The sequence below is a fragment of the Lepidochelys kempii genome, chromosome 2, assembly GCF_965140265.1.
Source record: "Lepidochelys kempii isolate rLepKem1 chromosome 2, rLepKem1.hap2, whole genome shotgun sequence".
In the NCBI taxonomy this organism is placed as follows: domain Eukaryota; kingdom Metazoa; phylum Chordata; order Testudines; family Cheloniidae; genus Lepidochelys; species Lepidochelys kempii.
In genome coordinates, this window is record NC_133257.1 from 91,453,749 (window position 1) to 91,465,456 (window position 11,708).

Below are 11,708 nucleotides of genomic sequence, written 5' to 3' on the forward strand. Positions count from 1 at the left end.
TATAAAATTCCTAATAATAGACTTCTATAAATTCGACCTAATTTCGAAGTGTAGACATACCCAGAGTATTTTTGTGCAGAAGTCACGCCAATGCTGTTGCCCAAACTAGCCATCTCTCATTTTATGATTCCCCATACCTATTACTCACCATTCCTTTAGAAAGGTAATTATTGACAAAATCTTTCCAAGTGATTTCTCTGCCGGAGTTCCTGAAGAAAAAGTAATACGTAACAGTAGCCCAGAAAATAGAACTGCTCATGAAGTAAAACCGGAACTCTTTGTCATCCCATGGAAAGTCACCCTAGGACACGGAAAGAAGAAAAACAAAATAATTTTTTTTGTCTCTCTAGAACAGAAGTGTAAGGTAAAAGAACAGATGTCAGTTGTGCATTTTCTGTTTGCTCCCAAAGTTAAACAAGGAGGGCATCAAGCTAAACTGAACTAAATTTGCCAAAATATAGTACTTTTTATATTCAAAAGACAAGACAATGTCATTTCCACAGCAATACCTTTCTCAGAGGATCTCAAAAGTGCTTTATAAACAGTAATAGGATGCAGTCAACCTGGAAGCTAACCAATTAAAGAGTTTTCAGATATTGACTCCTGTCCCAAGTCCTCCTGACAACTTTTGTGGTTTTGCAATCATTTTCCCCCACCCCTTTTTTTTAAAACCTCTCTCTTTCCATCATTGCTGTGTACAAGACCCACACAAACAAAAGGGGAAATTGATCGACCTATACAGGAGAAAGAAGCTGTGACTATACACAAAGTGCTGTCAGACAGAATAAAGAAACCGAAAAGAGAAATATTATTTCTACCCTGAATTATTGCAATCCTTGGTGTTACATTTAATGGAGTCAAAAAATTCCAGAAAAGCTATGTTTATGGCAACTGGATTTCTAGGGCCAAAATGACTCGTGTTACTGACATTCATTAAATGTACCAAAACTTTATGAAAACTATTATCAATTTGGTCTATAGATCCTTACAGTGCCTCTAAAAAAACCACCAAAATAGTATCAGTCTCCCCTGACAATAAGAAGTTTTTAAAGCCAACGATATACCCTCAAAGCTTCACTATAAATACACTAAGCACTTCTTCCATACAGTCAAAATCATATTCTTTCATTGGTTCACCACAAATTGTTTATACAAGGTAAGCCGGTGTCACAAAACATATTTTAGAGTGAAGACCTTCTGTAATCTGGCCCACCATCCAGTGTCTTCTTTCTTGCCACCTCTTTTTCCACCACCTCCTCCCCCTCCACTGTTACTCCCAGGAGGTCGCTGGGCATTAGTCTGCTTTGCTTCTACAAAAAAAAAAAAAAAAAAAAAAAGACACACATTAACAACATTTTAAAGTCCTACAGAAATCTCAGACTAACACAAGGATCTTCTGTTTATACTATAATTAAATAAAAGCTTTGCTGAAGAACAAAACTAACCCGAAATCCACAATAGTTTACAAATGCAAAGCACCTCAGAAATCAATTAGAAAATATGAAAACATTTTTCTGTTTTCCCCCTCAAACAGTCATGTAGTCCACTTCTTAATCAACAGATGGCCACATCACATGACCATGATCAAAGCAGAGTACCGCTATTTGTATTCCACTAATCTTGGAAGTTAAGAACTAAATATGCCATTCCCTAGATTTGGCCCTTCCAGAACATGAAGGAGGTGTACTGGCTGGGCAATGTGTGGAAGATTATACTAACTCTGTCCCCATTTTGCAAAAAAAATGGAGGACTTGTCCAGGGCTGTCAATCTGGGGCCCATTACCAGCATTAAGTATCATCTGACTAAAACTCCCTTGGATATCTAGGCCTATAGATCATTGCTTACTTCTTTCAATGTTCAGGAAGTGTTTACAACAGAATCTGGAGTCTGGTTTGACATCCTAGTTGTAAGACAATGCAAATGAATACAGAGATAAGAGTTCATGATCTCTGAACTGTGCCTCTGTGACTGCTGATCACCCTCCTCACAACAGGCTCTGCAGGATTACTGCCTATCTTCTTGTAATCAGACCCTTAATACATCTAATACCAAATGGTTGCCACACCTGAGCAAGGGACTCTATGGGACTGACACTGCCAGCCTCTTCTTCAAGCTATACCCTTCACAGAGCTACTGCTTGGGGCCTGGCCCTTTGAACAGTGTTTCTGTGGTTGCTTCCTGCACAAGGAGCAGATGTTTTAACTTGTTCTGGGAAAGGCTCAGAGATCTACATATGTACATCATGTGATTATGTCCATTAAATGGGCACTGAACACGCATCCTAGAATACCAGACTGGGAGGGGCATAAGGGGAAGCAAAAACTGACTCCAAAGCCTACATGCCATATGGAACTGAAAAGATTTTAATGTAGTCTGCAGTTCAGAGTCAATGTGGAGCATGGTTTCTACAAACATCTAATATGATAATATCAGTCACATAGTAATAGAAATAATATGTATCCTAAAGCAAAGCTTGAATTGGGAACAGCCTATTAGTACCTTTTGTTTCTCCAGCTGATCCTTTGGATTCATTAGTTTTCTTTCCATTAGGAAAATACTTTTCAAATCCTATTAAGAGAACACATTAAAAGAGCTGATATATTTCTAGCTACTAGTACTTTTATGAAGATTAGTGAGGGCACCAAAATATAATAATAATAAGAATTATGTACTTATCACCCTGCATCATATAAGTTATTAGCATCATATCAGTGGTGACTCTTTCCACAAGACTGAAGAACTCGTAATATTCAGCAGAAAAGATCTGGTTTATTTAGATTGAAGATATTTACTTGTAAAAGAAAAATAAGTAGTTTTTATGCTCTTATTAAATTAATATTGAGCCAAAGTCTAATTGCCCTTCAAGTCAAGGAAAGAAAGGGTTTTTAATAAGGTACTGAAAAAAAGAAAAACCTAGAAAATGAGTTGGACAAGAATCTTGCCTTTTAACTACCAACCCTTTTTCATTACTAACCCTCCAAGTAGTGGACGGGGGAAAAATTGAGGGATGTAGTGAAAAAACTAGCCAAAGATTCACCAACAACATGAACATGTCCTTCTTCCTATCTATCAAGCACCACTTATGTATTAAGCAATATTTAAATAACTGCACTATCAATGTCTAAATTAGATTATACATACCATATATTTGATAAATCTTTGGGTATAAAGAACCCAACTCATGCAGGTAGAAAAATAAGCATTTATAGCACTATTTTATTAACAATTCATCAGAACTTTCTAGTCCATACACAAAGTTATAAACCAGGGATACGCAAATTCTGCTTAACGGAGCGATGAGCTGGCCACTTGTCAGGAACCTGAAGACCAGTTTAAATTGTGTAAGATGGAGCAAACTGCAGTTACTCATCTTTAACAGGAGGTGCAGTCTGCTGATCCTAACATGCAATGCTCCATCTTGTGATCAGTGGCCATTTAATGCTGGAACCCGTTGTCTCTGAGAACAATAGGGCCAAATGAAACATCAGAGTGATACTCATTATAGGACTCAATGAGTTCCACTTCACTCACAACTGCGAAGTTATAATTACCTTTAGGAGGTTGGGAGAAGAGTCTTCTGTAAGCAGCAATTACACTTGCCAAGACAGTACTTTTGTTAGTAGTCACTCTAGTGGTAACTTGCTCATGGAGCTGAAAGATAAAGTACAAACACTATTAGATAACAAGAAAGTGTTACAGATGTCTTCAATCAATCTCTTTAAAAATCTTTAGATGATACCAGTCATCAGATATACCTTAGATAATTTTTTCACTTCAAAGTCCAAGAGACACAGACAAGGTTTTCATCTCAAGGACAAAAGACCAAAAACATCAAGACACTTGATCATGGCCTTGGATAAGCCAAGAGACTACTTACACTTTACATAGTATGTCAGAAGATTCTTTCTTCCACCCTAATACAGTAAGAATCAGGGTGGATTTGATTTAAATCATGATTTAGATCACTAGTCATGAAGACTTGATTTAATCATGGATTTCTACATAAAAGTGCGTTCTTGTTGGATGTAGTAACCTTAATACATATTCTTCACAACTCAGAGATAGATGGGTCTCTTTTACGGCCTACTGACATTATAGGTTTTCCCTTCTAGATAGAGAATGTTATGGTAGATCTCAAATCAATGAAGGAAAGACCTCAAGACTTCTGGAATATGCTGCTCAAACAGTTCCACTTTTGTTTCTACTGCCTGTCCCTCCCGTCTCACATTTATCTCCAGACTTCTTCTTCTTGTCCAGATCTATTCTGTCACCAACAATCATTTATTCACTGAACTTTCTGAAACTTCGCACTTTTAGAGAGAGGTAAGGGACTGATTCTGTGTACACAAATTTGCAGAGGGACAATAGGGTTGAGGTCTGCTATTTCTCACCTCTATCTATTATTTATTTAAAACATTTTTGCTGTTAACAAGCATGTTATCGCTGGAGAGACAAATCCACAGTTCGAGAACTGCAAAACTAAGCATCTCTGATGGTAGACTGAGCACTGAGTCCCATTAGGTAGATAGAAAGATTAACCTAAATAATCTATACAGAAGTCCCTGGGACCCCATAAGATTGGGTCCCTAATCCATGAACTATTGAAACTCATTTACAAAACTTTTCTTAAACATTACATGAATATATTGTCTCATACTATAGAATTAGAATTTATAATTCCTATTCCATGATGAGATATCTTTGAGTTATAATGTATCTTAATTAAAACTATCTTTAGATCGGATTTTTTTGATAAAATGCTTTTTGAGGAGAAAAAAACTATTTAAATATAAAAAAAACTGATTTTTTTTTTTTTTTTTTAAAGAAGTCATTGATTTTTATCCACCCTGGTAAGAACTGCTGTGGATACGAGCAGAGAAAGAAAAAAATATTAGGAGGAAAAAGGTAGAAATTAATCACATGGTTTTCTGGAATAGGTAAGTCTTTGTTACCTTTGTTGTACAAATCTATAATTTTGCCAGCAATAATGAAGATTGGGCAACAAGATGAAATGCACAAAAAAATTTCTTATAAATAATTACATATGGTACACAGTGCAGATATTTAGCTTTACACTTATATTTCTCATACAGTCTCAGACATAGGATAATTTAAAGTATATTACTAAATGTATTTTTCACATCATCTGCTAATGTGTACTTGAAGTGTAGCACTGAGCATGGTTGGGCAGGTGAGATCCTCACAGGTATGGCATGAGTTTCTATGAAAAAAAAAATCCAGATTCTTTCTGTACAGGAAGGATCTGCTCAGAGCTCCAAGGTGCATATTGTACAGAGCTGAAAAACCTATTTGAGAGATCTTAAAGCAGATCTAAAGCTTTTATATACATGAGGATCTATTTACAACAGACTCACAAGAAGTTCATATTATTCTAATTGAAGTACCTTCCTGGTTTGCAGGGGTCTAGATTTTAGAGTTCACTAGAAAGGATGCATTTTAAACCATTTTAATTGTTAAGATGTAATTTATTTTAAGTTAAAACTTAATGTTACCTGAATAATGATCCTTAAAACTTTTAGAATATACTGAATGAAGTGTAGTATAATCTTATGGTAAGGTGGAGTTCACTTTTTCTTCCAAAGAGAGACTATAAATTCTGAATATGATCCAAATTTACCTACTTCCTGGAGGTAAATTTTATATTTTTTAGTTATTTAAGCTAAGTAAAGCTTTCTCCTAAAAATAGCTGCTCGGAGGCTTTCCCCCTGATGGAGACCATTATGCCCTAAATTCCCTCCAAGCTGCAAGACCATGCAGCAGGCTATCAAGGGCCACGCAGGCATGCAGCCACAGGGGCCTGGAGAGGAGAGAGGTAGGGGGTAGGCAGGGAGCAAGCAGGGGTGTGCAGGGCTGCCACGGCAGGGAGATGCTCCTCTCTCCCTGTGCCAGCCCCGCAGCTGCTGCGGTGGGGAGAGGTACTCTTCCCCAGCCCCAGGCTGCTGCGGCAAGACAAGGCTTGGGGGTGTCCTCTCTCCCACCACAGCCCTGGGGCAGCCTGCACTCCAAACCCCTCATCCCGGGCCCCACCCCAGAGCCCTCACCCTCTGCACCCCAACCTTCTGCCCCAGCTCTGAGCTCCCTCCCACACTCTGAAACCCTCGGCACCACCTCCGCCAAACATCACCTCCATATTGGTACATATAACAAAACTCATTCCGCACATGGATATAAAAAAAATAGAGGGAACACTGCCCTGCCACTACTTCCCTCTACCTCAAAGGGACATTCAACCCTTTCATGCTCCTGGAGGGAACTGCTAAAAGTGAACTACCCTGACACTGGGTGACTCAACAGAAATAACTGCATCAGGTCTAGCATCTGACATCACTGTGAACCAGAACAAGGGCTTTGCATATCTATGCAAGGTCCTATTATCTTCACTCTGTTGCACTTGTGAAGGAAAACTCAATGTTATTAAAGTTTAGCAATTATGTTATGCTCAAAATATTCTGGTTGCAAAATAGACTCTCTATCCAAAGGGTGAATCTAATATCAAAGATGGAAAAAAGAAATTGATATGCTGCTTCACAGAATTCCATCACGCCACCATAAATTGCATTTATAATATTGTCCTTTGAAAGCTGTTGCCAATCTTGGGATTTTTTTTTTAAAAGGTTTTAATTAAAGACTTTTGAACAAAGTTTGATCCATTCCAACTTTTTGGATTAGGGCATTCATTCATATGAATTCCCCCATCTCCTTGTTATTCACTTCTGATATAGAGACTAGCAGGTAAAGAATTCTCAGTCTGTTGATGTCCTCCCTTCCATCTTTATTTTCTATTGTCATACTTAGGGCCCAATGAAATCTGTTTTATTATTGCGGATTTTCAAATTTAGTTTTTTTCCATTAAAAAAATTAATTCCATATCCTCTGGCCCTGAGGCTGCCATGAGGAGATGTCTTTACTGTTTTGTATAGCGCTGGATTTTTTTTTAAGCGCTGGATTCCATATTATTGTTTTGATTCCGTCCATGTTCTGGTTAATACAGATTTCATAAAAAACAGTGAGGAGTCCTTGTGGCACTTTAGAGACTAACAAATTTATTTGGGCATAGGCTTTCATGGGCTATAACCCACTTCCTCAGATGCATGGAGTGAAAAATACAGTAGGCAAATATAAATATACAGCACATGAGAAGACGGGAGCTGCCTTAACAAGTGGCGGTGTGAGGCGAGGAGGGTGATGTCAATGCTAATGAGGCCAATTCAATCAGGGTGGATGTGGCCCATTCCCAACCGTTGACAAGAAGGTATGAGTATCAACAGAGGGAAAATTACTTTTTGTAGTGACCTAGCCACCCCCAGTCTTTATTCAGGCCTAATTTGATGGTGTCGAGTTTGCAAATTAATTCCAGTTCCTCGCTGAAGTCTCTTTTTGAAGTTTTTTTGTTGAAGAACAGCCACTTTTAAGTCTATTATTGAGTGTCCAGGGAGACTGTCCAGTGCTCTCCTACTGGTTTTTGAATGTTACAATTCTTGATGTCTAATTTATGTCCATTTATTCTTTTGCATAGAGACAATAATCTACATGCATCTCAAGGACAAGGAAGTGATAAAAGAAGCAGCAGTGAAACTCAGAAGAAAACTATGTCTGACAATTTTGGCTCACCTTCTCTTCTATGTTACCTCTCTTCCTGCAACACCAAAAATTAATGAAGGTCTGTTGGGGAGACTATTTATTTTATTCATGATCCAAATTCAGAGTAACTGAACAAAAGGCAAGAATACTCAGCAACTTTTGCTCCATCTAATCACGGAAAACAATTGTGTTCATACAGTTTAAGATTGTTTATGGGTAAACCAGGTTATAACCAGCATAAATAGGGGTTAAACTGTGTTATGACTTGGTTGATCAGGAATATGCCATAGCATGGGGACAGACCGGAGCAGAAGAGCTAGTACACTGCTGTATTTATCTCTGCAGACTACAAAATGTGTTGCTAAAATGTCTCTAACAGTGCCTCAGGTAAGACACACATAAGAAAGAGTTACAAAATATATTTTATAAAGAAGGAAGTAAAAGTCACCTACATTGAATCACTAGACAGTCTTGATTGTACCCATGTTTATACTGACTATAGACCTGTGCCAAAGTTAATTAATTTTAAAAATGAATTCAGTTCCCTTCTCCCCCACCTGAGTACTTTCAACAATTATTAGAATTCCTATGTGAACTTATCTGCATAATCTAAAAGCCCAGGCTACTCTATCAAGGAATATTACAGTCAAGATGTTACACATTCAAGCTAATAACTACGGTATAATAAATGTCATGGAAATCCAGTTTTAGCACATGTTGCTATTTTTAGGGAAACTATTCTTAGGTTAGCTGGAAATGGGAATGCCAGAGTGACCTAAAATGATATGATACTTTCAGGTGTTTCAAAGGGGGAAAGAAGAAAGAGCAAATGAAGCATACTTTGCCTTCATGCTGTCTAAACATTTAGGCCATTTCATGAACCATACAGGGGAACCCTGCCCAGCCTATCAATCTGGGGGATAAAACAGTTGCCATGACAAAGGAATTTGAAATAAATAAATAAAAACACGCAAGTAAATATTCTTTATTGCTCCAAGGAACCTTCATCTTAGGGAAAGATAATGATACCTAATGAGCATTTTTTAACAATATTGCTAAAACACTCACAGATATAAAATAGTCCACAATGGAGAGGTGAAGAGAGCATACAGGTCAGTAAGTTATACCTGACTTACATTAAGGCTGTGATGCAACTCTACTCACTATTTAACAGTGTCAGACAAATACAAGACCTGTAGCACTGAATAAATGTTGCCTCATGCTCTCTCTCCTTCAGAATCTTGTGCTGCAAAACAAAATGGCAGCATTGCTGGGTATTTAAAAAGACACCCACCAGAACTTTTCACCATACAAAAAAGAAAAGATGAAAGGTCACTAAATCCTCAATTCTAATCCACAGAAAGTTACCAAGAACACAAAAGAAGCACAGAAAATCACCATTTTCAATTACATCAACAGAAAATGAATCTTTTCCCAAAAATCAAGAGGTTATCAATAAATAAAAAGAACACTAGTACTAGTTATTTATTGCATAGAAAAAACTTCAAAAATGTTTTTAAAATGTCCGAAACTGGTGGTTCCCAACCAGGAGAACGTGCACCCCTGGGACTATGTAAAAAGCACAACTGAAGTCAGCACAAACTAAAATTTCATACGACTTGTTTATACTGCTCTATATGCTATACACTAAAATTGAAGTATAATATTTATATTCCAATTGATTTATTTTATAATTATATGGTAGAAATTAGAAAGCAAGCAATTTTTCAGTCAGAGTGTTCTGTGAAACTTTGGTATTTTTATGTCTGATTTTGTAAGCAAGTAGTTTTTAAGTGAAGTGAAACTTGGGGGTATGCAAGACAAATCAGACTCCGGAAAGGGGTACAGTAGTCCGGAAAGGTTAAGAGCCACTGTTTTAAACTGAACAATGTAAATTGGACCCAGCTGACATCCTTATAATTATCTGACAACCATCAGCTACTGCATAAGAGTGTTTTGAAAAAAAGTAGAAGCTTTCTAATAAAGACTAATCCTTTGAAAATACAGTACTGTATAACTAACTTACATAAAGGCAGGCACAGCAGACCAGAGTAGCTTACATAAAGGTAGGCACAGCCCATTGTTACATATGGTTATCTCCACAGTTTACTTCAGTTTCTTGTAAATTATGCTTTCCACTGAAGATACTCTAATTAAGATATTACATTTCTAATGTTCATCATCATGTATATTCTACCTCCTTAATATAATTCTTAAAAGGAAAACACACAATTTTGAGTAAGAATATACCCATTAATAATAGTAAGCGTTCAACTTTCTTAATGATCAGTGGCATTGCCTACAACAAACCATTAAGAAAGCTGTCCTGATAAAGTTAAGGCCTCACTAAAGTCTGCACAAAGAAACTAAGAATTAAAACAAACTATGCCAAGAGATGGAAGTATAGACTAAGGCTTTCAGACCTCATGCTGAAGTATCCCAAGCATTTCATAAGTATTCATGTATCTTTGCAGCAACAGTGTGAACTATTCCCCCATCACAAATAGGAAACTGGGGAAGAGACATTAAGTGACTTGCCAAAGGTCACGTAGGACAGTGGTTCTCAACCAGGAGTACACATACCCTGGGGGTACATCAACTGATCTAGATATTTGCTTAGTTTTACAATAGGCTACATAAAAAGCACTACTGAAGTCAGTACAAACTAAAATTTCACAGACAAGGACTTGCTTACACTGCTCTATATGCTATACATGGAAATGTAAGTACAATATTTATATTCCAATTGATTTATTTTATAATTATATGGTAAAAATGAGAAAGTCAGCAGTTTTTCAGTTACAGGGTGCTGTGACACTTTTGTATTTTTATATCTTAGTTTGTAAGTGAGGTGAAACTTGGGAGTATGCAAGATAAATTAGGTTTCAGAATAGCAGCTGTGTTAGTCTGTATTCGCAAAAAGAAAAGGAGTACTTGTGGCACATTAGAGATGCTCAAATAAACTGGTGAGTCTCTAAGGTGCCACAAGTACTCCTTTTCTTTTTTGCAAGATAAATTAGACTCCTGAAAGGGGTACAGTAGTCTGGAAAGGTTGAGAGCCAGTCTGTGGAAGAGTCAGGAAGTAAATGGAGTCCCTGTCCAGTGCCATGTCACAAGATCATCCTCCCTCTCTATCCAATGCGATTACGAATAAGGGTGACTGCTCAGATAGCTTTTGTGCTCCACACACCTGTGCTGTAGGAGCTGGACAGAGGCCACACCATCTCCCCGAGAGCCGAACAGCCAACGGCTGACAGTGATTTTTGTGTCTTTGCCCAGATTCAAATCTGCAACCTAAAGCTTGCACCTGTGAGCTTCCAATTCCCGTCACTTCCCTTTAAAGTGACCACAGGAGATATATATATATATATTTTTAAAGAAGACCTTGGCTTACGGGTGAGCTGTGAACAGCTCGCAGGGATCCAGAATCCTCTGAGCGGAGCGGAGCGTCCAGCGTCCTCCTGGCCCTGCTCTCCCCCCCGCCATGGCCCCCCACCTTGCGTTAACACTGATGCCCTGGAGACCGGCCTCCAGCTCCCGCTTGGCAGAGACACGCCGAAGGGCCGGGGCACCCCGATCCCCGGCTCCTTAAGGACAACACCCAACGGCAAGACCCCGGGGAGGGCGCGACGCAGCCGTGGTCTGCATCGTTTCTGCCCGGGGGCGCCAGGGCCTGCGCGGCGGGCACCGAGGAATCTCAGGCGCCCTGGCCGGGGGAAAGAAGCCCCCTGCGGAGCCAGGAGCCGGGCCCGGGTTAAACGCTGGCCCTGGGGAGCGCGCCCGGGCACGCTGGTCACCGGGACCGCCAGGGCGGGTCACCCCAGCTCCACTCTCAGGCCTGGGAGCGATCGTCCCCGCCCCCCCCGACAGCGGCCCCCCAGCTCCCCCACCCCGGCACCGCGGTGTCACTCACCTGCGCCAGCCCCGGCCCCGAGGGGCCCCGGCTCGAGAGCAGCTGCTGCAGCGTCAGGACCCCGGACAGGCCCCGGCGCCGGCAGCAGCCGCGCGACAGCAGCAGGCAGCGGTGCGCCATGGCCAAACGGCCGCTCCGAGGCTCGGCTCGCCCGCCACAAACTCCACCCCCACCGCGGCGTGCGAGCTCATC

At 39.7% G+C, this 11,708-nt stretch overlaps 1 protein-coding gene across 3 annotated transcripts in view; it reads right to left on the bottom strand.

Moving 5' to 3' along the window:
• The window catches only part of AFG3L2 (AFG3 like matrix AAA peptidase subunit 2), a 43,665-nt gene extending 31,967 nt beyond the window's left edge, over positions 1-11,698 (bottom strand). For all 3 annotated transcript variants that reach the window (XM_073331636.1, XM_073331637.1, XM_073331635.1), the window contains exons 1-5: positions 11,517-11,698; positions 3,553-3,652; positions 2,501-2,569; positions 1,195-1,310; positions 149-301 (exon numbers count right to left, since the gene is read on the bottom strand). In XM_073331636.1, the coding sequence (XP_073187737.1) occupies positions 149-301; positions 1,195-1,310; positions 2,501-2,569; positions 3,553-3,652; positions 11,517-11,636 (558 nt within the window). In that variant the 5' untranslated portion in view covers positions 11,637-11,698. The remainder of the gene's footprint in view (positions 1-148; positions 302-1,194; positions 1,311-2,500; positions 2,570-3,552; positions 3,653-11,516) is intronic.
• Between the last annotated feature and the right edge of the window lie 10 nt (positions 11,699-11,708).